This window comes from Myiozetetes cayanensis, unplaced genomic scaffold, assembly GCF_022539395.1.
Source record: "Myiozetetes cayanensis isolate MyiCay16 unplaced genomic scaffold, myiCay2020 scf6-25, whole genome shotgun sequence".
Taxonomy (NCBI): Eukaryota; Metazoa; Chordata; class Aves; order Passeriformes; family Tyrannidae; genus Myiozetetes; species Myiozetetes cayanensis.
The window spans coordinates 15,153,137-15,179,103 of NW_026087853.1; the positions used below are offsets into that span (position 1 = coordinate 15,153,137).

Genomic DNA, 25,967 nt, shown 5'->3' on the forward strand with positions numbered 1-25,967 from the left:
AAAGATGCCCAGTTCAGTTCTGCAAAAGGCCATATGAGGACCAAATGGCTGTTCAGGCAGCTTCTGAGAAAGAAGGGAAGAGTGATGAATCATACTAGTGCTATGTGTGCAGACACAGGGGGATACAGGTTTTTTCTCTAGCGTGAAGAAGGATGACTGGTTAAAACCAGGACTCTCAGGAGGTTTACAGTTATTATTTGTAGACCTCATGGGTTTTTACAGCCCTCCAGATCATCGCCCAGTGCTTTAGGGAACATGTTATGTTCATCCTGTATTCTGCAAAGCAGAAACAGTTAGCTATAAGCTTTAAATCCAAGCAAAACTTACCTGAAGAAAGCAAAATTAAATCTGAACTCTGCCATGATTTGCATGGGAATGGGCAGGTCTGGAGTGATGAAGCACCTGGGGGGCACCTCCCAGGTTCGTGTCCTCTCCTGACAAACACTACCAGCCCCTGAGTTTGTGCAACTTCCAGAAAACTCCTGGGATTGCTTTTGCTACAGGTCTGGAATCTGAAATCCACACTGAGAAACAGACCAAGGACCTCCACTGCAGCTGCAGCTCATACCACTGCATGCCAGGAAACCGGCAGCAGGAGCGAGTGCTGCAGACAGGAGGAATGCGGAAGAGTCACCAAGATCCAGGTCCGCACACCAAGGACTAGACTGGTGCCAGCAGAGCAGCATCTCCGAGGACTATTATCTTCTTAAGACCTGTCTTCAGATTCAAGAGCATGCCATCTTTTCCTGTTATGGTCTTCCACGCAATGTTCATGCCCAGAAAGAGAGCGCCAGACACAGATAGAACTCGAACCATGATGTTTTCTGTGTAAATAGAGTGGAGAAAAAAGTGTGTGTCCTCCTGTTTCCCTTGCCTCATTTGATAGGTTTCCAGGCCCTCAGAAAGACCTCCATGGTCATCAGACTCTGCCCATTTTCAAGCACTGCCTTTCTTTTTTTCTTTTCTTTTTTTTTTTTTTTTTAATACATATGCATAGTAATAAACACAACAGCCCAATTTGAAGGCCTTTTCTTAAACTGCATATTTTGCAGTAGCCATGAAAGTAAGCAAGCCAGGAGATTAGGGAAGTGTGAGGAGAGCAAGAAAAGTCCAGAAAAGAACAGCAAGAAGAGCACAGTAATTTCTTTACAAGCCTAACAAAGATGGTCTGGACAAACATCACTCTAATTGGAACAATTCTTCAATATTTTATTCCAAATAAATAAGCCGTCCAACTCTATTATATATGACGTTGCATATCTGTTCCAATGATCTTTAACTGGGTACTGGGACTGCACTGCTTTGTGTGTTTTCATTCCAAATGACTAAAACAAGCTTTGTAAAATCTCCCCAGTAAAATATGATGTCCTGTTAAATCACTACTCCAATATGATTAAAAACCCTGACTTTTATTACTCTGTTAGTTTGTCATAAGCTATAATAAAGCAGAGCAATAACCAACCAGCACGAAAGAGCAACCATTTTCAGCAAAAGTGCGGAGAAGCAGAGAGGACCTAATTTGTGTTCTGCAAAGCCTCAAGCCAGCCAGAGGCTGACACTCAAGTCATCAACGAAGGCATCATATCAGTGCCATGAGGATCAAACCATGTAAAATGATTTTGCAATATTTCCATATCATAAAATATGTACATCCATTAAATCCACCAATCTTGTTGCCTACAAATACTGCTGATGCCTAGGAATTTACTAAGCCATCCACAGAGCTTTGTGAACTGTCCTTAGGACCTGAACTAAACCTCAGACCCTGAGCCTTCTTCATTGTTATGAACAATTTTATAGCACCCAATTACAGTTGTTTCTCTTATTCTAATTAACCAATTTCTTAATAGCAACAAAACACTTGCAGACACACACATGCATTTCACTTTGCACAGGAAATATGTTAAATTCATTTGGTCTATGAACTTGCATCCTCTGACATCATCAAAGTAGGCACTGGATTTATGGAATAGCACTGTATTGCCTGCAGCACCCAGGTACCTATGCCCCTGCACCTCATACAGAGAAACTCATTAAAAAACTGGCCTGAAGGAGCAGAAATCAAATTAAAAGAAAACGTGGAAACTGTTGATGCAAAGTAAAAAGTGGCCCAAAAGAGGGTAATTCCACTAGTACACTTGTTAACGTAAGGCAAAATTGCAACTCTTATAGAAACCTTCAGCAGAAATCATAAATGAGCAATGAAGATACTAGTCTTTTCAACTGCCACATGGTTCAGTAGAGAACTCATAACCACTTAATGAACAATTTGTTAAAGAAAAGAGAAGTAGCGATTTTTTTCCTCAATTAAATTCAATGAGATTGCATGTATAAGTCAACTGTAACTCAAAGTGACATTCTGGTAATATTAAATATTCATTGAAATTTTGTATTAATACATGTATTGTTCTAATGGATCATTTTATTCTTTGTGAGTGCACAATTCCCTTTTATCAGCACAACACTGTATATTATCTAATCACATTGAGAAAATTTTGAAAACTCCAGCTGCACAACCAATGCCATCTAAGCAAACCTACTCAGAGGGGCAAACTGGTGGGAGACTGATACCTCCTCTAGTCATGAGGGGAAGCCTTGAATATCCAAGAAAGAGGTCAGATTTTTTTTCCAAAATAGTTGCCATTCTGTGATTTCTGTTCTCTTTTCAACTGAGATATTGTTGACTTTGAAAACCTGGACCCTGGATACTCTGCAAGGTATGAGTTAAACTAGAGAAAATATTTTATTTAACTTTATATTAACCCTAGTGTTGGACCATGAGGTGATTAGAAACTTCCCTTTCGCATATCCTGGCATTTGTCCACTTGAACACTTTCCATTTAATTTCTTTGTTTATTTTCTTTTTAAAGGAAAAAAAAAAAAAGCCACTTATGGATGAAGGCATAAAGGTGATAGTCAAACTTCCCCTAAATATTAATCTTGGAGAGTGACCAAACCAAATATATTTGCTTCAAAGTTGCTGTTTCTATTTTTATTTTATTTTTTAAGTTAGAAGAGTGTAAGAAAAGGAGATTGTAATAGAAGCTGAGTTTCATTCTTGACGACAGCAAGTACTGGAAAGATCTCACAATGATTTATGTGCATATATCTTATATTTCATTTCCTTATCTTTTTAAATGAGTAGTGAATAATTCAGAGAATGACTGTCTGGATAACAGAGTTTGTGCACCCCTGAAGATCGAAATCTTCTAATTACCCAGTAACAGATACAGCCTGGAAGTCGTAACACCAGGTTTCCTTATACCACCTATCCATGGCCTGGGGCTCATCCCTATGCATGAGCCTTTTGCTATCCAACTCCCAATTAGTTCTCAGCTTGTCCTTCAAGACATCCAACAAGGCTGACAGTGAAGATAACGTTCATAAGAGGCCACTTGCCCTGAGGGGAGTCAACTGTCACTATCAAACTTGTTCCAGCAAAGAATTAAATATTTGGCATATGATAATAACATACCTGTCACTATTGCCTCAGCTCAGCTTTCAACCTCACCAGAGAGAGACTCATAAATCCTTATTGAGCTCTTTTTATTATTTCCCAGTAAGTCCTCCTCTTTGAGCATTAGCTCTTGAGCTCATTGACCTGAGTACACACCTAAGAAACTCAGTTATCTAAAAAAAGATAAAATGAAGACAGGCAGAAGCTGAGTTAATCACTTGGACATATGGAAATAATGTGGCAATGCTGTTTATATGCAGGCAGGCAGTTCCCTAATAGCATCACTGCAAAACACTCAGGGGTTTTTAACTGGGAAAAAAAATAAAACATACAGGGGAGCTGCATAAGATAACCAGAATTTGATGGATTTGATTGAAAGCGCTCTTCTCCTTTTTTTGCTATGGGCATAATGAGCAGGATCTATAGTTGCTAAAAAGTATTTAACAACTACAGCCAAATTCAAAACAAAGAATGAGGGAATTTTTCAGTTAGGACCCGGGAGACTGGTTGGACAATGAGAAAACACCAATTTTGCCATAAAACTCTTCTTGAAATATACTAAAATAGACAGTCCTGGCTATTTAACCCTACTGCAAATGCCATTATGAAGATAGGAGATAGATTTGGGTTGGGGGTTTGGAATTTCAGGTAATCACATTGCCTATTCCCTTTGGTAAGGGAAAAATTAGCACAAAATTAGCCATTTTTTTCCTCCTGTGGCTACTCACGGAGTGGTGGCTCCAGAGCTGTGCTCTTCTGATGAAATGACGCCTTCCCAAGGCAGGTTTACTCTGAGACTCCCCTACCCATTTGTGCTTCTAGAATTGTCCCCTGATTAAAATTACCTTTCTTTTCTGGCATTTGTTTTCCTGAATATATTTATAGAGAACAATCATAAAAGTATTAAAGATGTGCATATTAATCCAGAAAGGAAAAATCCAGGAACAGCATGACTGATACAATATAAACAGCTGGGGGTGTAGAGGTTTAAATTGTGTGAAATTTCTCTCTGTGTTTGAATATCAAACATACTGTGTTTGGGGGTGAGAGGGGAATAGGGGTGCTTAATTTGATTAACGAGAGGCCACTACCAAAGTTTAAACCTGAATTGACCAAATGTTTTGGGTGGTTCAGCTGCCAGTGTTTCATTCAGCTAGCTGCATACAACCAGCATCCATTTGTAAGACGTTTCCTTCCCTGGGTTTATTTCCCAGGTGGCAACATTGGGAACCGCCGAGCTGAGACCAGTTTCCTCCAGTCCCTCCCACCTGCCAACATGCAAATGTCCCGTCACGTTCCCCTGGGCCAGGCAGCTGAGTGTCATGGGCTAGCGAGCTTCAAGTGCTGAGCTCGGGTCAGCTCTCAGCTGGCCACAGGATCTGCCCAGTGGCTGCTCTGCTCCTGTGGGCACAGGGAGCTTTCGGCTGAGTAGGAAGGAACCAGCTCCATGGCTGACTTCCTTGTGAAGGACAATAAAATCAGAGAGTGGGGAGCTCACACCGTCTGTTTGCTAGAATAATGATATCAACAATAAAAACAAATCCCTTTTTCCAGCCCAGCCCTGTGGAGCTGCCAGAATGGACTGTAGGGATGTAATCCTCAGCAGCCGGGCTGCTTTAGGCTGGGTCCATCAGCTGCCAGTGCTGTGGGAGCAGCAGAACACTTAGCACGGGCTGCAAAACCTGCCCAGGAAGGGGCAGGCACCCAGCAGGTGCCTGAACCTGAGTCTCTGGCAGGCTGGCACATGTGTCACCACAGCAGTGAGTCCCTGCCCCTCTGCAAGGGGTGACAATGAGGACACTTGGCCAGCCCTCCCTGGTTAGTCACTGCTGCAACATACTGAGCCTTGGACTCCCCTTGAAGGGTGGCCTGCAGAGGCATGACCTTAAACTTCACAGGTGTGTGTCCGCAGCCAATTGAAAATGAGGACATCTCTTTAGCAGCTGGAGCATCACTGGACTGGGAAATTGAGTAGGTCCCCTGCCATAGCAGCAGGGAAATCAGCAACCACAGGTAAGGTAACATTATAAGGATGCCTCCTCTGCAGACAGTGCAGGCATTTGGTGGCAATAACTCCTGTTAACTTCTTGCTGTTCACATCTGAACTGATGAACTGATGATACTGATGACTGTATTATATTCCTTTTTCTAGACCATTTCCTACACTATTCAAAACGAGGAAAGTGTTTGCATTTGATTTTGCCACTAAGTGTTAATTTGGGACCTGCTCTACCTTCTTTGCAGTCTCTATTTCAGTAATTTTAAAACTGGTGGGATGATATAAACAAATAGGGCTAGAGGTTAAAGAAAGGAGCTAGAAAATACAGGACTGTCTTTTAAACCATTCACAAGTGTTCCATATATGCTTTAAGCTCTCATCTGACAGTTTTCAATCAATTAGTTCACACTCAAGCTTAGTCTCTTGTAAGGTTTCAGTCCTAAACTGTGATCTGTTAGTATTTTAAAAGTTGAGGAGAACTGCATGTGGGTAATAACTGGAGATAGAGAAAACACCCTAAAAAAACCCCAGTTTGGTAACATGAATTGCAGAACAGGAGAAAAAGTCAGCTTTGAAGACCAGGCAGAAAGCCAAGCCACTCCTAGTCACGGCTATGATGGATTGTGTCCCACTCTTCCCAAGTTACAGTTCCCCAAATCCTTGCTCAGCAGTTCCTTATGGTGCTGAAAATTGTTTTCAGAGTTCTTAGAAGTGCCTGTAAGCTCCTTGGCTTTAACATTTACACCCAGTATAGCCCCAGATCAGATTCAAAGTCTGTTTCCTGAGGGAGGGGGTGGTCAGGTCTGGGCACCAGCCTTCAGTCCCCTCACAACTTCACTGTCATGAAAACAGCATTCCTGGAGCAAAGACCGGGGATGGAGCTTCTCACTCTCCAGGGAGAGTAAGAGATGAGAGATGTGCTTGCTCGTGTAAGTTGTTTTCCTCAGCACTGACTAGTGGTCACTCATTCTGTGCAAGGTGGGAAGCTGTGCAGTGATGGAGAGAAGCTGTCCCCTGTATCACAAAGGACAGTTGTCTAGGATGGCCCCTGCCTGCACAGTCCTCACTGCAGGCAGGCTTGGAGCAATGGAGATGCCTTTCAGGATCCCAGAATGAAGTAGTTAAAGCTTGGAGACTTCAGGATGTAAGACATGATCCCAGGGCTGACCACAGTGATGTCTGGTGACAGTGACCATGAGGTCCTCAGCTGCTTGACTTCCAGAGAAGTGGGAATGGGCATGTCACCAGACAAAGCTTGTCCAGGGGAACAGCTTACCAGCAGCAAGCCTGGTTGTCACCTCTTCATAGTTTTCCCCCAATGTCCACATTAAATAGGTTCCTTTTAAACACTCCCTGAATCTTCTTCTGTGCTTTGGTTCTTCCCCTCTAACCTGTGCAAGGCGTCTGGGAGCTTAATGCAGGCTGTGGCAGCTTTGCTTATGCAGCAGGGCTGCTATAATTTGTACTAGGTTGCATTCCCAGGCCATTTGCATGTTTCACCTTTTTTAATCTATTTTAGATCTTCCCTCACACACTTCGCCCCCCACTTGCCTCTCTTCTCTGCAGGGATTCTCCCAGAGCTTGCTCTACAGAAATCTCTCATCATCCTTAGCTGAGCTCTTCTGTGTGAGTGCTTTGCCAAACAAAGTTATCTTTTATTCCTCCCCAAGTCCATCAGTCCTGCTTTTCTGCCTTTTGTTTATATCAGTAACACCTTTTTCCTTTTAAACCTTTTTTCTCTTTTTCTAGAGGGTATAATAAAAATTAAATTAAACCACAAACCCTCATTTTGTAAAACTTTGCCTGACCTAGATTGCCAGAATCAAAGAAATTCTGAGCTAATGATGAATCTGCCTTGTTCAGCTAATCATGCCTAATTGCCAGAGTTCATGGGCACTGAGTTGTAAGTGCAGGAACAAACCAAAATGATCGCAGAGTGGTGCTTTTGCTGAAAAGAGTGATGGAGTTTTCTTTTTTGGAAACATAAAATTGGGATAAAATTTGCTGTAAGGTGATAAATTTGCAAAATGGGTCAAACACCAGACTGAAATATTTAACAGCAACCTATTCACTCAGCAGGAAGTGTACTCAATTTCATTAGAAAATCTGCAGGTAAAAGGACTTTGCCAATCTAACAGAGTAAAATTGAAGATATTAAATAAATTCCCCAACCAGTAGTCAACAGTGTGCAGCTAGCAATAGCCTTAAAAAATTGGCTCAATTTTCTCACCAATTAATCTACATGACCTTAATGCCTGTTCCAATTGTTATTGTATTAATTTCATCTGGAGTTTGGTCAAGACAATACCTTGCAAGTTGAAATCATTAAAAATACCTACATTGCCATACAACCACATTCCATGACCTAAGCTATGGTAATAGCTTAGGATCTAAAGCTGCATGTGAGATGCAGTATTGCTTTAGTAATTAACAGTCTGAAAACAGATTAGCTTCATACTTCATCCTTGAAATAATAGCATCATTTGACTGGCAGTGTGAAGGTGCTTACATGTGATGGATATTTGATTTCTTCCCTATCCTATTAAAATGAGAAACACTAAACTACGTTCCATTATTTCACAGTAACCAATGTACTGCAAAAGTCTGAAAAAGGTACCTAGCTATATATATATTTTATTAGACATTACTTTTTAATTTATGCACACTCACTAATGGCAATATATTTGATATGAAGAAGCTTTTTGCCACATCAGAGAAGGAAGGTTATTTTTCCCCAAATAGTAACTACCTACTGTATGGAATCAGGTCTAATGTGTCTAAGTACAGGGTACTAAAATGACATTATTATACATACTGCTTCATAAAAATTCAGATTACCATAATTTAATATCAGTGCAATCAAACTTTATGTGACTTTTTGTGCAGGCATACTTCTGCAGTTGAGAGCTTCCTACTTGTACTTTTTCTGTGTGGGTACTCCTGCAGTAGTTTAGCAAATACTAACTGATCTCCTAATCTAAAGCTGCCTTAACAGAACTAGGCTCAGTGAGGTGCTCTTTGTAGAACAGGTAAATTGTGGCTCATGAAGTTTAAGGGGAGATGAAGATAAGGAGGAGGTAAGGATGGAGGTAAGAAGGGAAGAGAGAGGAGGAGAAGTGTTATTCGAAGAGGGCTGGGAGGTTTCTGTGTTTTGGGAGAGTCTGTTCCTGGTACCACTTTCCTGCCCATCTCAGGCTTACAGATAACCCTGCAGCAAATAAAGGCCCTAAATTCAAAACTTAATGCATTGATCTCTGCTGGGAACAAACCATGGGCAAAGACTATCCCTTAAAATTCTGCTATATTTTAGGCTTAAGATGGCTGGATGTCAGTGGTGGATGAAATGACTGCTTAAGCTGGCATCTAGTATAATTCTGGGCAGAAGTGGACAGGAAAGCTCTTCTTGAATGCAAGAAGGTACAAGAGTGGTGCACTTTGTGTTTACAAAAATAATAACTCTTCTGATATGAAAGCAGGAAAGTGGTGAGGCAGAGCCGTGTACCCTCAAGCCTGTACTCACAGCCAAGGTAGACTTCTAACAGCTCATCTCCCCCCAGACTAAGTACCCCCAGCTTGAATCTCAGGGCAACCTGCGCTGTACCTTTTTTTTGCAACCACGCTTCTCTGCTGCTGCAAGCCAGGCAAGGCTCAGATCCACATCTGCAAACTCAGGCCTGAGCAGAGCATTGGAAGATTTTCTTCTGTACCCTGACCTGAGGGGTCACCGTGTCTTAGGCAACACAGAGGAGAAAGTGGCTTGGTGAGAAATCAGCAGGTTAGGACAAAAAGTCTGTGCTTGTGGGAATGGAGATCTGGAAGATGTATCATTGGCAGCCCTCGTTAGAGAGTGAAACAGATGGGCTGATGCACTGGTTTGGGCTGGGGTAGAGTTTATTTTCTTCATAGTTTCTTGCTCATAGTTGCTTGTATGGTGCTGGGTTTTGGATTTGTGGCACAAAAAGTGTTGATAGCACAGAGATGTTTTAGCTCTCGCTGAGCAGGGCTTGCACAACATCAAGACCTTTTCTGCCTCTCACCCCACTCCACCAGTGAGCAGGCTGGGGGTGCACAACAGACTGGGAGGGAACACAGCCAGGACAGCTGACTTCAACTCTCCAAAGGGAACTACCCAGAGGATTTGTGGATGCCCCATCCCTGGCAGCGTTCAAGGCCAGGTTGGATGGGGCATTGAGCAACCTGGTCTAGTGGGAGGCATCCCTTCCCATGATAAGAGGCTTGGAACTAGACGATCTTTTAGGTCCCTTTCAACCCAAACCATTCTATGATTCTGTGATATTCCATACCATATGGCAACATGCTCAGCAGTAAAAGCTGGGGAAAGAAGAAGGAAGGGGGGATGTTTGGAGTTATGGTGTTTGTCTTCCCAAATAATCATTATGTGGGATGGAGCCCTGCTTTCCTGGGGATGGTTGAACACCTGTCTGCCCATGGGGAGTTGTGAATTAGCTTCTTGTTTTGCTTTGTCCGTGCATGTGGCTTTTACTTTCCTGATTTAATTCTCTTTATCTCAATCCATGAGTTTTCTCACTTTTATCCTTCTGATTCTCTCTCCCATCCCACTGGAGAGGGGAGGGAGCAAGTGGCTGGTGGGGCTGAGCTGCCCATTGGGGTAAACCCACAACACTGGAGATAAAAAAGGGGCAAGGACTGTGGAACAAGGAAACCTAGAAAGGCCTGAGAGATACAAGCTGGGCCTGATATGGGTAGAGAATAAAATGGAGAGCAAGGAGGTCAGCAGGACAGGCAGAGGACAGGAGGTATGGGGTCATGGTTACAGGGGATGGGTGGAAAAGCGTAAGGCCATTATAGCCTCCTGCAGGGCCCCGAGCTACTCCCACAGTCCCAAATCTACCTTTCCTCTGCAAAGCTATGGGCAAAGTGCTCTCTTCCTATTTTGGGTTGGCTGAGGAAGCAGAAGAGCTTTGCTTGCTGTCCCTCTGTTACCTCAAGAGGTCACAGGGGTCTGTGCTGAACAATGGCAGCAGCTCAGATGATGACTCACTGGGGTGTCACCATGATGCCAGACAAGCGAGTTTCCTGTGCTGGGCATGTAGTTCTGCTTTCACTCAGTAGTAAATTACAAGATTGAAACTTCGAGCAACAAAAGCTCAAAGTTATGCTTCTAAGTTAGGAAGTGGCTGCAATTGGGATTTTTTTGCCACTTTTATTCCCCTGTTTTCCTTTTGCCCCCATATTTTGTGGTCTTAGCACGAAATTGCCATGTTTATTTCAGTTCCTTCTCTTCCCTGCTGCTCTGGGCATGAATTGGTGTGGTGCAACAAAAGAAATGCTGCGTAGTTGATGGGTTTTCTTTTTTTGCATAAACCAGGAAATGGTAGTGAGAGCTACAGGGGCTGAAAGAAGAAAGCTGACCTGCCAGACACAGCAGGCCATTGCTGCCCTGGAACACAAGCGCTTGTGGTCTCTGCATGGAGTCCTAGTGTGAGGTGGGTTCGACCACTCAGACTCAGTTGTCAACAGGCAGTCACATCCTCCAAGCACTCTGGACAACGATGGCCTGACCCAGAGGCTGAGACTGATGTTCAGACTTGAAGGATGCTGTTACTGATGAAGTGTCTTTGTATCACACATAAGACACAATTATGATTCTGATAAATGAAAATGCCTCAGACTGAGCTCTCAGAAATACTGCTTTGGTCTCCGGTGACAGCTCCTTCTGTTCAGCGAGGATAAAGTATGTCCTTAATACCCTGTGTGTCCTTAAAAGAAAGCAGTATTTGTGAAGCACTCAGATACTTCAGTGTCATAGGAAAACTTAAAGAAACTAGTAATTCTGACTTCGGAACAAGAGCTGGGTAGTAGGTAGTGACTAGGGTATGGAATAAAGCATTCAAAAATAAAGTTGCAATGAAATATTTAATACTTTGATGCAAAGATGCTGTGGGCAGTATAGACAGTGTCATAAAGTTTCACAATCACATTTGCAAAGGTCAAACTGGGCTTTCACAGGTAACATTATCTCTTTGTTTGTTTGTTTGTGTTGTTTTCATTTTAAGTACTTAGGTTTGCAGCCCTAAGACCATTTTTTTGCCATAGTATTTTCTGTGTGTGCAAGTGTTTAGTATAGAAAGGAATAATAACCTGAGCTACTTAAGAAATTACCTTCCTCTACAAATTAATTTGATTGAAAATAAATCAGCAAGGCAATTTTCACACTTTAGCTATGCTTTTGTAACTGCACCATAGAGCGAGGTGTCTTCTTTGGCAGGTATATATAGAGTTAGCACAGAGCAGGAGGGAGCTATGGGCGTTTGGGAAAACTGGACAAATTGAGTAACAGCACCACTTCTAGAAAAACTTAATGCCCAGGGAGCTCACAGTCAAATATTTATAGTTTTATGGGCAGCAAATACTCTGCAATACAAGGCTACAAAGAAGTCCCGTGCACAAGTATTCACTTCTCTCACCAAACCCTTTTTCGAATAGTTATTACACTGTCAGCATTGTTATTGGCAATCCCACTGCAAACTAGTAAAATGGAAATGCTGTTTAATGCCTTTTTATGGATTTCTCAGTTGATTCAGTTGGTTCCTATTCAAATATTGTGTTCATTTTAAATGCTTGCAAACGCAAGAATGACTTTTGCTCAAGAATCTGTTTTTCAAATACATCATATTTAGAGATCTACAAATAAAAAAATTCAGAAATAATGTTGATTAATTTTAGGCTATTAGCACAGTTTTCATATTGTACTTCAACCACTATCTTAGGAGTTGTTTCTGTCAGGAAAAGACTGCACTATGAATAATTCTTTCGGTATTTCTGTGGATGTTGACTTCTAAGGCAACTGAAGCAAAAGCAGGTCTTCAGAGGAGGTCTGTCCAAGATTTCCCAGTCAATGACACTTCTATGAAAGATCAGACAGAACAAGAAGACATGACAAACAAGGCTGTGGTACTCACTGCTAGGTAGGGCCAGCTTTGTCCAACATCTACAGGGATGCTGGAAAGGACAACTTGCAACCTCTTTACTGAGGTCGCTGGTGGCAATGCTGGGAGATCTCCTTGTTCCTGTAGCATTGCTATATGGTGCTGGTGTCACTCAGCATCTCAGACTCCACAGGGATGTGGGAGAAATTTAACCCCCTGCTGCAATACACTGATTTTTGTATCAAATTTTTTTTTGTTTCTCCTGGTATTCAGTACTTTGACGTCTGGAAGGGCTGTGCTGTAAAGTGTGCTCTGCTCCTGCTTACAGTCACCAGTAGGATGGAGAGCAACACAGTCATTTACTGCTAGGTAACAGCTGTGCTTAATCATCCATGGGACTGTAAGTGTCTTAGTGTCTACCTAATCAGCAGTTCTGCCATTTATTTGGAATATTTGGCCACTTCAGTTTGAAACCTGATTTATTACTATCGAAGAAATTATCGACTCTTTCAAACATCCTCTGGATGCTTCCCTAGGATACTCACTAATAGAGGTTCTTAGAATGTATAAAATCTGTTAAGTACTTGAGCCTTCACACAGATTTTCTATAGCGAACATCAAGAATCTTTGGAACTCCAGTTCATCACACAATTCATCATCTAATTCATTAGTTCAAAATCTTGTATTTGGATTTTAAAAAAAACCCATCATCATTATTTTGGAATTGCAATCCTGTTATGTAAAAATCCCCCCACATCTTTATATGTGTTTGCCTTACTGATTTTAAAGGTCCACCTGCTCGATTTGCAAGTATCCTATTTGGTTTTCTGAATGTCAGTCAGGAAAAACATGGCATCAGCCTTCATTAACTCTCTTCACTTGACAGATATATGTCTGTGCGTCAAAAGAACATGCTGTGTTTCTGCCACAGTCCTCTCTGTCCCATTTCACTTAGTCATTAAATTGAAAAAAACAAAAAAGAAAAAACCCAACCTAACCCAACCAACGAAACAGAAAGAAACCAACCAATTCCCCTGCCTCCCCCCCTGCACCCCCCCCAAAAAAAAACCCACAAACAAAAAAACCACTACTGAACAAAAAAAACCCCAAACCCTAACTGGATTGCAGTAAGACAAGTGTGTTAGTTTCATGGTAGGGGAAAAGCAAACTGTATTAACTCTGATATTTCTAAACCCCAAGACTGGGAGTTTTAGCTTAGGATGGATCCTGGGAACAAGGATCTGCTTTCACACACGTGCTGCAATACAGGGACCAAGATACATCCTGATCCCGCTCCACACTCACCTGGGCAGGGTGCAGGGACTGGCAGCCTCAGCACTGTGCACTGCCCACAGATCAGACACACACCCACACGTGCATTTAATGCATCAATAAATTTCTTGAACAGTTTTTTATGTCTGTGCTTCTGAAGCTGTAAAAGTGTGACAAATGGTTGGTGGGGTAAGAATTTTCTACATCAGTAACCCTCCCCACCCCTTGCTCCACCCCACCCCAGCAAACAGATGCCCCATACCCAGAGACGTTTCAATGCCTAAATTATTAATAAAATAAGCATGATAATGAATAATCTATGTTAAGCATTTTCTTACCCTTTATTTTTTCATTATGATCAGAAGAGGAATATGATTAACAGCAGTTACTTTAGCAGTACAATTTCAGTATTAAATATAAAACTACACTGCAAGTTGATGTGTTTTAAAAATGGTTATGTATACTCTAACTTTAAATTTATGTATCAAATACAAGTAACTCAATTGTTTCTTGCCTTGACAATTAACATATCTAACAGGTTTCAACAAGCCAGACATCCATCTTTTCCATTTAAAAAAAATAAGCAAGCACACCAACTCTTATTCATAGCAAGGGAGTGTAAAGATTCAACACTTTCCTGAGTGTTGTGCAAAGAATAACAGGTTCAAGAAAGTCAGTTAGATAAATGTAATGATAAACCTAAAGCTAAGCTGGAGGACCTTTTGATTAACTTCATATTTCATATATTACTTGCATCAGTTGAGAGCAACATGAGTTACAGAACTTCCATGAAAACAAGCCACTTACAAGCAGGTGTTTAAGCTTGATCAGTTTATTAAAAGGATTATATGACACGGTTGCCTGCAATAGCAGGGGACTGGATCTGATGACCCCGGAAGTTCTTTCCAGTCCCATGTTTCTAAGCCATGCACCAAGTGTATCCAGCCCACACTTTCACATTTGGAAAAAGCCAAAGCCACACACGCACGCTCACAGGAAAAAAAAAGTAAAAAAGAAAATAAAAAAGACCTCGATGACACCATTTCATTTTCTAGATATTCACTATGCAGAAGGGAACAGAGCTAAAGTCCTGTACAGAGGATACATTTACTCGAGGTTGATGTGGTACTGAAGTCAGTTAATAATTAGATACCTCCAGGCAGATTCAGTTACAGGGCATACCAACACTGCACACTGCCAGACAATTTCTAATCAAGCCAAGAACCTCCTGCAGGATGAGGTCTCTTTGCCAGCAAGCACAGGGCACACTGAATAAGCTAAAAGCAGCTGTTCTTAAATGAACTACCCTACCAACCGTGAGTGAAGGACAGATATATGGTAAGAAGCATTTACCTACTAGACAAGATCTCTGCACACTCAGGCAGAAGTAATTAGTTCAGAGCTGCAACCATTGCTCCTACCTTGCCTGTCTCTCGAGTATGTTCTCTTTAAAAGCTGGTCTACAGAATCAGTGCAGCCATTCTCAAGCACTACTGAAGTAGCAGTTTGCAGCTGCTTTGCAAGACTCCACTTTCAAATGGTGGTCAGACATTCCCATCATTGTGGCCAGTTTACTAGGACAGCAGCCGCAGCCACAGCAATAAGCCTTTGCAACAAATGATATCTAAACAATTGCCTACATTCAGCCCATCTAACCTTTAGGCACTTGGTTAAGGTGTTTGGGTCCCTAGTCACCCAGATCTCCCACCACCCCCCCAGGAAAAAAATAAAAATATCATTGAAGGCAGATAGTCTCAAATGCCTTCTGGAGGTGTCTCTTGACCTCCCACCGAGCAAAGCTGTATTTCAAGCAACCAAATTCTTAACACAGGCACCTCAGTTAGACAGGATGAATGGAGACTTGCATCTCTTCCAAGAGATAGTATCAATACTCTCCAAAACCAAAGGCAATTGAGCAATTAAGGTTTGCAACCCTAGTTACATTTGGAAACAAACTTACAGTCAAGTGATTATGAAGTAGTCCCTCCCTCCCAAGCATAAAAGCCTTCCATATGGAGGCTCTGCTGCTAAAAAAAAAAAAAAAAAAAAAAAAAGAGAGAAAGCATTCTTCTTTCAGACAAAGAAGAGTGCACACGGCTGCTTTGCCACTCATTCATGGGGAAGCTGCAGGATCAGAGAACACTTATTCAGAGAACTGGAATGACTAAGCACTGCTAGTGCATGCAAAGCAGAAGTAACAAGATCGTTTTTAAATTAACCCTAGTCCTCTTCTCCACCCCACAAAATTCATGCAAGTGTTTGAGAAAGTAAGTCAAGACATAATAGCCCATTTCCAAAAAGGCTTAGTTTGGTTTTTTTAATACATATTGTAAAATGTCCTTTTGTTTTCTTTCTGCGGGTAGATAAATGCATTTTTGGCATGTTTGAGAATCATAGATATCTATGAAGTCCATGCTGTTAAAATTCTCCAGCTAGTTTCTATAACCTGTCAAAAAAACATAAGCAACCTATACATGTTTCCCCAGTATTGACATGCATGCTCAGAGCTCTCCACTGTAGTGAAATGAGGTGTTACTTCTGTGCTGATAGTTGACGAGTCAGCATTACACGACTTTGAGACCAACTAAATTAACATTGTCGTAATATGAAAGGCAAGCACAAGTTCATTTATTTATAGCAAAGGTCTTGGGTTACAGGAGGTCAGTTCTTGCCATCTTGAAAAGATAGGGGATAACTTATTGCATACATGTGCATTATAATTTAGCAGCAAGTCATTCATAGAAACACTTCCCTCCTACTGCTTTTTTGGTTTATTATCTCAATTATATATATATATTTTAACTTTACAAAGCATTTAACACCACCTTTAAGTTAATGGTCTTTTATTGGAAAAAAAAGACTAGCATTTACAACTTGGAATGGACATAAATTGTAATATCTTGAACAGCGATGTTGATAGTTGTGCTGAAGTCCACAGGCTACTCCGCCAGCTCCAAGTCATGGTACAGAAGGTTTTAAAAACATGAGAGTCCAAAGATGCTCCCTTGGTGAAGGTTTCTTTTAAAAATTTTGTGAACGGTAACAGCCTGACACCCGTTTCACTATAGTGCAATGCAGACAATGTTAAACCAGTATTTTAACACAGACATGCCATCCATAGTTAAGATCATCTTATTTCTGGAGCACCCTGCTACGTACAGGAGAACCATTCAACCTTTAGGGCATTTTCTTTAAGATTTGCATCCTTCAACCATTTTGCTGCATACCATCCTGAGGTATAAACCAATTTTAAAGTAAACCAGCTATGACAATTTATACTACAAATTGAACTCGAATCCACTGTTGAACAAAAGAGTGGATCCTTTAGGTTGTTTTTTTCCTTTTAATACACATGTCTGACTGTGCTCAATTGTCAAGCTGCATGCATGAAAAACTGGCCAGCCCAAACAGTGTAATAGTCATTAGCAATGGAACTTTTGAGTTCACTAAGTGCTTCCTTTTTTTTTTTTTTATTTTCAAGGTAGTACAATTATTTATATTGTAAAACTGATGTTTAACTTTATCTTTTGGGGACAGGACCACCAACCATTACATGCAGTTTGTGGACAGAAGGTAATTTGACATTCAGTTTTGCTATACAGAAACAGAATGAATAAATGAACATTTTTTTTGCAAGAGGTAAGTAAAAGATTCAATTTGATTCTTCTAGAGGAAAAAAGGTGTAAAGGAGGTCTCTTCACTTTGCAGTCATCATCTGTACGAATTCTGAAAAGATAAAAAAGTCACTGTAATTTACTATCTCCAGAGTACTTCAACTCAAAAATGTCTTAAATACAGTTGGCATAAAAAAGTGCCTTTCACTCCATCCAAGGTTTTGTCCACAGAAGTGGACAAGCAAGTAAACCAGTGTCTCAAGTATTAAAAATTACTGCCCTATGCAACAGGCCTTCCTCAGTCTAAGTAATGGTTTTGAGTCAAGACAGCATCTTTTTACCTTCATAGTTGACTTGCCCATCCCCATCAATGTCTGCTTCTCTGATCATTTCGTCTACTTCTTCATCTGTTAGCTTTTCTCCTAAGTTTGTCATAACATGACGTAGTTCTGCTGCACTGATATAGCCATTGCCATCCTATGAGAGAAGAGTTGCACAAGACCATGAACAACGATCCCGACACTGATTAACTTGGAAACTACATCTAGGTTTCCAGTAACTGCTTCTGAATTAGCCTCATGGCGCTTGGGACAGATGTACAGACGTGGCACATTGTACATACTGCAGTATGTACGAGTCCCACTGCCTTATGAAGCATGCATGACACCATATCCTTCTATACAATTACTGTGCTGTAATAACAACTGCATGCCTGACTTGTCCTTGCGATAAGGTATTTTTAATGCTTTTAAAGAGCTTTCATAAATAAACACAGAAACAAAAAGAAACAAAGTTTTTGTTTAGTCTCTGCTGCCTAAGCAAGGCCAAAGAGAGACCCATTTCACCACCATGAATAAAGTCAGCTTTCTTTTCTGTGTTAACACCATCTTTACAACCAGACTGCAGGTGGCTATGTCAGGCTTCTTGGATAATATAGAATGAAATAAAAGACAGTTTTTAAACTCTATTCATAAGGAGTTGTGCAAAGTTTTGTGGGTAAAAAAAAAGAAGGGAATGACGCTTCTAAGTTAGTGTCCCCATTAGTAATACCTAATCTCATCCTCAGCCACTTCAGAAATCCCATATACTGGAAGAATACATTATCTGAGAGCAGGACGTGGCCATCACCAGTAGATAACCTACCTCCATGGCTTTAGACACTAATCTAGTCCACAGAAAGAACCCCACAGGGTAGATGAAGTACTAACCAAATAACTTCTAGCACATTTTCAGCAAAGTACTAGAAACTAACACTTTTTCTGTAACAAGTAAGGCCTTCTTCCACATGCATGTGCATCAGCTTTGCAGCTGCACCAGCCACTACTCAACACAATTCTCTTATAACATGTCATATCCAAGCAATCCAAGGAGGGGAACCCCTATTCTAGAAAAATATGCTCAGGTACCCCTAAACAAGGTGCAGGAAGCTGACCTCTTTAGTTTTCATGAAAGCAACCTTAAAAGTTCACATGTTGAAAACAAAATGTGCAACTCTTCATGTCCCTCTAACTACTGATGGCATTATCTTGAATTTAAAAGCTTCCATAAAGTAGTATAAAACCTTGTGCATCCATGCAAATGTTTCCCCATTACCCCTTAAAGTCCAAAGGCATGGAAAAATCCCCCCCTCCACCCACACCCCTCAAAAAAAACCCCAACACTCCCCAAGCATTAAATTCTGCTAATCTCTGTTCCTAAGGAAAGGTCAGGAAGTTTTCCTCATGGATGAGCCTTAAGCTTAGATCTGCTGTGTAAAGCAGGTAGATCCAGCCTGAATAGTCCTGGTTCTATTTTCAGAACAGTCCCTACTCTGTTTCTAATTCCTCTGCTTCTACTAGAGGACTTGTTTTTCTCCTCCAAGACAAGGAGAGAGAAAACACTGAGGAAAATATAAACATTATAGTGTTTATATAGAATAGTTGTATTTGTATTAATACCTTGTCAAACACTCGGAATGCCTCACGGATTTCTTCCTCGCTGTCTGTGTCCTTCATTTTTCTGGCCATCATGGTTAAAAATTCAGGGAAGTCGATAGTGCCATTGCCTTAATAAAAAGAAACTAGCAAAAATTAAACTTCCATGCTTTTCTTCATTTAAAAAAAAAAAAAAAATCTGGCATTTTACTTAGCCAGGATTGACAGATCTTCTGTTAACTATTCTTATAGAAGAACTGGTTCTTCTCTCTAAATTGCTACCACTGCCTTTTTTGGTATTACAATGTGCAGTAGCCACAGCAGCCGCTGTTTCAGCACAACAAAATCAACTGTTGCCTTCTCTCCAGGTCAAGCCATACCATTTGCCACCCGGGCTGCAAGTAAAATGTCAGTCTGATGCTCCAGTCGTAAAAGATAAGACCCATCTTTACTTCAAATCACACCCACAAAAATGAATCTATTACTTTCTTTAGAATCTCTAAATTGCTGTGGGAACCTCCAGAAGGAAATGTGTAATAAAGCTGGCACTACACATAAAGGGAATCTAAAATTTTGGAGAATTACACTTCACTAAACTGCTCATAAATACTTGTTTCTTTCTAGAAATCAACTGCCTTATCAACCCAAATCATACATCACAAAAGCAATGCACCATTTTAAGAGGTCAACAAGAATCTGCAAATTCCAATGACAAGAGAAAAGCTGCCACTTTGTTATTACCAATAATCTTAGCTGTAGGTGTTCTTATAGGTATTTGACTGCAAGACTGAAAATCCTTGTTTAACATCCAGGCTTCACCCATAGGATTTTTAAACTTTGAATGAAAATTAACAATGTAAATTTCAAGCTGTTCAAAGCTAGAAGAAAATCAGTATGGTGAAAAAATAGATTTGCATAGTCAGGATTAAGCTCTATAGGCCAAGAAGGCACATTAAATAGTTCACAAAACTGCATTAAATACATTACTGTGCAAACTAAGAGCTACCCATTGCTTGAAACAAGCATTCAAACTCATTGTATAAACACAGCAAAGAAGCTAAATAAATGCAGTTTAAGAAAACTTTTGCATCCTAGGGATTCAAGCCTGAGACATACACAGCTATTTAGTATCACAGCCAGCTTTGTTTACCAATTAAATACAAATAGATCGCATACTCAGCTTTGAAAAATCCTCAATGAACATGCAGAATAACAGCAAAGCATTCTGCTGTAACCCAAATTTAAACAAGTGGGCAGGCATACATATCTGAAGTCCTCAGTCTCCTTTTGTTTTAAACCGACCAGAACAGTCTTGTGCTCTGCAGCCTAGAGAAGTCGCTATACACAAACCATGTACCACTGCAAACCCTGAAGTTTTTCAGTATCTGCAAAGACTGAAAAACCTTAGCAGGTCAATTTGCACTTTTATGGAAGTAGTTTAAATAATGTGTCCTGATTCTCAATAATTTATACTCTTGCCAATACACTTTATTTCTTCATTTACAAAGATGTTAGAGAAAAATCACTATCACAGCCAACACAAGACCAAAGGCTTGACATCAGTGAAAAAGCACTTTTTATAACTGTTAGCCCATGTGGAGCTTCAGAAACAAAATGTGTAGTGACCCTTTCTGGCATACATTTAAAATAATTCTGTTAGTCTTGATATGGGAAAGGTTTTTTCCCCCTATATCCCCATCTATTAGGGGTCTAATATATTATATAGACTATACAGTGTCTTCCTGTTGGGCTAACCTTCCAAATATTCCACTCCTACCCTCCTACCATGTTTTTTGCCTTAGACAAAACCACAAGTATTGGTAAAACTATCAAGAGCAACATGGGCTGAAAAAACACATACAGAAAAGATGGATGGAAAGACAGGTTAATGTCAGGTCAGGGCAAGCCAGATAGCAATAGGAAGCCTGTGACCCATAAAATATTAAAGACAAACAGCATAACTTTGCCCATCCCCCCTTTTTGCAGTCTCACTAATACTGTTAGCATCTTTGACTACCTTTTGAGTTTAGATTCTATCAAGCATTTTGGAACTGCTTTAAGTGATCAACGGCACAGTCTTCCCTATGCAGTCTAAGCCCAGATGTGGAGGTCATACATATTTAAGATGATCACAGCACCTTTCCAACACTTACCATCAGCATCTACCTCGTTGATCATATCCTGCAATTCTGCTTCTGTTGGATTTTGACCCAGTGACCTCATGACAGTTCCCAGTTCTTTTGTTGTGATAGTACCATCACCATCTTTGTCAAATAGGGAAAAGGCTTCCTTGAATTCTAAAGGCAGAAACAGTCCCAGTGTTTAGTAACATCACGAGGATGAGAAAAATTGCATACTAAAAACACATTCCACTGACAAGACCTGGTAAAATTCTAAGAAATATTTTCTCATTTTATCTAACTGTTCATGTATTGAGAGAATGAGCACACTCAAAAACCAATAAAAAAATTACTTACAGTACCAACACAATTTGCACAGTATATTCAAACTTATTTCATGTAGCTATTATCTGCATTACAACTCTATAATACATTTCCATGCATCTGCATCTTGCCTGAGGCACTGTTGCTCCATAAACAGCAGCTGTTTGGAGTAAGTGAAAGGACCCACTGGGTTCCCTTTACCATTAACAGACTTACAGGAACAAAAGTGTTGTCATTTACCACCTATTTTTAAGGTAGCAGACAATAGGAATTAGTGTCAGCCACAAGTGGGTAATTGGTCTACAAAAGGTCAAATAACGCTCCTTCTTCCTAACCAGCCTGAATAACAGACAATCTATTAAAAGTTTTAAATAAAAGACACTGGCTTATAATAATGTGCAATAAATCCATCTGAGGTTTATTTGTTGCCATTTCACTTCTAGTTTATCTTTACTTTATTAAAGAGTACCTAGATCTACTTTGACTCCAAGTAGTGCATTTGAGTGTGGCAATTACTTCTGTTTGCAAGAAATCTAGAAGTACTTGGCTCAAGTTTGAAAGTCAAAAAAACCCCAAACAAACAAAACAAAACAAAAACCCAAAGAAACAAAACAAAAAAAACCACCACACCACAAACAAACAAAAAACCCAAACAAACAAACAAAACAAACCCCACCACATTATCTGTAGTCCAAGGAACAAGCAGGCTAAATTAAGAGGCAATGAACCGGTAATCTTCCAGAACATTTTTGTTTGTTTTTTCTAGTTTGGTTTCAAGTGAGTGCTTTTCAGAGCAGTGTTAGTAACAGACTTAAAATTGTCAAAAATGTTTTTTTCCATTATGTTTGAGATAATTTTTCTTTTAGTCACAAGAGTTAGCAAAAAAAAAAAAATTCTCATCAAAACACTTACCAGCAATCTGTTCTTCAGTCAGTTGATCAGCCTACACGAAGAATAAAACATTTTAGAATACTGTTTATCTCTAGTTGTGTCAAGCCATAGGCACTTCTTTAAATTTTAGTAGTGATTTATCATCACCTTCACAAGCCGCTTTCAAACCTTGGAATTCTGCCTCTGCAAGTAGGCTCCACTCACCTACACCGTGCAGCTGTTTCCAAAAGCATATAAGCTAACTTGTCTTGGAACTGCACGTGAAGAAGCAGACATGCCATCCTGCAACTTGGCGAATCCAATTTGGTCCAGTGAAGGACACAGGCAAGCTCCTCGCAACTGGTCAGAGAGGCATGAAATCCTTAATGACATGTGTTTGGGGTTTCGCATCACATGTCACTCCCGGCGGTACAGTGCCCCAGCAGTGCCTGGGGGGATCTGCACACGCGTGGGCTGATGTGCCGCCCACTGCTCCAGCCCTGCCCACCCTCCCCGCCTCACCGCAGCAACCACCAGCCCCGCTGAGCTCCACAGAAAAGGCTCTGCTGGAATATTAGGAGGGACTACAACTCAGTATTATGGAGATTTTTGCCACCTCTGACAAAGAAAATGACAGTTTTCATGCACCACATTTTTCCCCTCAGCCGAGCAGTTTAAGGTGCCTCACCCTGATATACGGGTTGTTTTATAACTAATTTTAGGTGATAAATTTTCAACTACCTGCTTATGACCTTCTGTACATCAAGAGGCCACTGCGGCATCCAAAGGTATACAGACCTGTGGGCAATCAAACAGGCTTTCCAGAGCTTAACTGTGCTAGCCACATCCTTCCAGAAGCCTCTCCCTTTTATCTATGGATAGAGCATCACAAAAAGCTCCAGTTTGAACTCAAAGGGGCAAACCAGTTCTTTATGGGAAAATATGCCTTTTCCTAGTAATTAAGAAAGGAAAAAAAAAGGGTTTTACACACCTAATCACAGATACTGGAGAATACAAGGCACTAACTCCTCTAAACTTGTTTTATTGGACCTCTTACTAACAGAGCAGAGAATTTTGTACGTCAGAGAAAGTAGGTACCTTTATTGTCCTAAAATACTATTATTTAAGTATAAAAGCAGTTAACTGCAGTAAAGAGCAACAAATCCAACAGAGAATTAATCAGCTATACAATCTGTTAAGCTCACGCACAGGAGAATAGGGCAAGGTTGAAAATCTGCTCTATTTGTTTAGAGAAATACACAGATTTCACCTGTAATTAGGTGTTGCAGGGGGTGGTGGTGTTTGGTTTTATGTCCGAATGTAACAATTAAACGATTCCCTATATGCACAGTGTATTGAGTGAGAGAGAAAAGAGTAGAAACGGTAACAGCTAAAGACAGAGTTCAAATTTAATAAATCTTCTTTAATAACAGCAGAAGGCTTGTGTTCAAAATCCAGTTCGACTTCCTGCACTCTTTGCGATTTTCCAGAAAATGCGAGGTTTTACTTAAAGATTATCTAAGGAATTTACATAACAGACTCAGTGCCCTGCAGAACAGGAAACAGAGCCACACCTCGGCAAAAACCCTCCAGCTCACAGCACCAGCTCACTGCCCCATTAGTCAGAGCTCGCTGAACGTTTCTAAAAATCGTATTTCAAATTTAAAAACCAAATACACCCAAAAAACCACCAAACAAGAACCCCCAAAACCTTTGCACACCCGGCGATGCCCGAGGCACGCAACCCGACTCTACACCGCCAAGGGTTCACCTTGCCGAGCAACAGGCACAGCCACTGCCGCTCGCCCCTGCTACAGGACAAAGGTACCCAGGGCTGAAGCCATCACCCCACCCAGCCAAGTCATCAGATCCTGTCCTGGTGATGTCAGCCTTCTCCTACGGGAAGGGGAGATGCAGAGACAGAGCCGAGGAACACCTAGATTGCCAAAAAGCGATTAGAGGTCAGCCTGCAACTGTATCGCCGTTCTCGTCGGAAGCGAACAGTCACCGGGAAAACCCCAGCCCTTCCTCTGGCTCTCTCCTGCGAGGAGCGCGGGCTGGCCCCGCAGCGCCCGGAGGATGCGCCGCGCTGCGTTCCGGCGGCACCGCCGGCCCAGCGGGGCGGGAGGCTCACAGCCCGCCGGCGCAACAGGCGCCCTTCCCGGCCAGCAGCCACCCACTGCTGCAGTGCGTCCCCGATTCCCCTCCCTCTCCAGCCGGCGGCCACACCACGTCCTCATCCTTCAGTCGCGAGGGCGCCTGGGTTCCGCAGCCATCCTTCCCTCCCCATCCCTCCCCCGGGTGGCGGAGGCAGCGGTTCTTCCCCCGCAGCCCCTGGGGAGAAGGGAGGCTGCACCCCCTCCTCCGAGCCCCCCGTGCGGGCGCTGGGCCGCTTCCAACCGAGCAGCGCGCACTGCGCCCCGGTTCCCCGCGGCCAGGGGGTGCGCGGGGGCCGGGAGGAAGAGGAGGAGACATGATGTAATGCAGACAGCGATGGGCTTCGCCGCCGCCGTTGCGTTTTTTTGGGGGATGGGGGGGCGCAGTATCTGCAGCGCGGTGCCCTCCCCCGGCCGCCCCCCCGCTCCCTGCGCAGTGCAGCTGGTGCCGGAGCCGAGCGGGATCCTCGCCCGCAGACCCGCGCCCCGCCCCGCAACGCGCCCAGCCCGTAGCTGGGGCCGCGGCCCCGGGGAGACGCGCCCGGCCCTTTCCGCAGGGGAGGGGAGGCGAGGCGGGGCGGCAGGGCGCGGGGCGCCCACACGGCAGGCCTGGGGAAACGGGAAGGAAGCGGCGGAAGAATAAGGGCCGCAGCTCCGCGGCGATCCCGCGAAACACGGCGGGGAGCTGGAAGGGAAGCATTCGCAACCACTGGCCCGCTCACCCCGCTGGGACCCGGGCGGGAAGGGCCCCGGGCAGCTCCCCCCACCCCATCCCCCGCTCCTCCCCGGGGACAGCCCGGCTCCTCCGGCCCGACCGTCCCCGGCTCCGCAGCGAGCCCCCTGCGCCCCAACCCTGCCGCTCCGCGTCGCGCCCAGCCAAGCGAGCGAGCCCCTACCATGGCGGGCCCGGCGGCGGCTCCACGAACTGCGCGACCACGAGCGGCGGCGGCGGCTGCTGCCTCCTCCCGGCGCGGCTCGCAGAGTGCTGGGGCTGTGAGCCTGCGCCGCCCCGCTATATACGTGGGGCTGTATCCCTCCGCCGGAGCGGGGTCCTTTTCCCTCCTCCCGGCGCGGTGTGTGCGGGGTGACTGCAGCGCGCGGCCCTGCCCCCTCCGCGGCCCGCCCCGCCCCTCTGGCGGCAGGGCCTCTCCCGCAGCCCCCGCGGCCGAGCGCGCCCGGAGGGCCGAGGGCAGCCTGGCCCCGCCGGTGGTCTTTTCCCGCCCTGCGCTGCTGCCGGCGCAGCCGGCGGGGAGATCCCCAGCGCCGGATCTCTGCCGCTCTCCGGGCTGGGACCCCCGGAGTGAGGGCACCTCGGCCGAGCCGGTGCCTTT

General features: G+C 42.9%; 1 protein-coding gene across 2 annotated transcripts; it reads right to left on the reverse strand.

The window, feature by feature from the left end:
• Positions 1-13,957: 13,957 nt before the first annotated feature.
• On the reverse strand, positions 13,958-25,732 carry CALM1 (calmodulin 1). Of its 2 annotated transcripts, XM_050335367.1 has the most exons (6): positions 25,533-25,732; positions 22,523-22,553; positions 21,320-21,463; positions 19,191-19,297; positions 17,595-17,730; positions 13,958-17,365 (listed from the first exon to the last, which is right to left on the reverse strand). In XM_050335367.1, exons 1-6 carry the CDS (start codon positions 25,533-25,535, stop codon positions 17,337-17,339), a joined length of 450 nt encoding a protein of 149 aa, XP_050191324.1. In that variant the 5' UTR covers positions 25,536-25,732; the 3' UTR covers positions 13,958-17,336. The 2 variants fall into 2 exon arrangements, 1 of the variants encoding a protein (XP_050191324.1); XR_007631437.1 differs by lacking the exons at positions 13,958-17,365; positions 17,595-17,730; positions 19,191-19,297; positions 21,320-21,463; positions 25,533-25,732 and adding an exon at positions 23,222-25,393.
• Between the last annotated feature and the right edge of the window lie 235 nt (positions 25,733-25,967).

What these genes read in the sequence shown, in the direction of transcription:
- CALM1 (XM_050335367.1), bottom strand. An exon ending in CAACGAGGTAGATGCTGATG is followed by an intron (nt 19,298 to 21,319) that starts GTAAGTGTTGGA and finishes CTTTTTATTAAG; the next exon opens with GCAATGGCACTATCGACTTC. An exon ending in CATTCCGAGTGTTTGACAAG is followed by an intron (nt 17,731 to 19,190) that starts GTATTAATACAA and finishes CTTCTCTCATAG; the next exon opens with GATGGCAATGGCTATATCAG.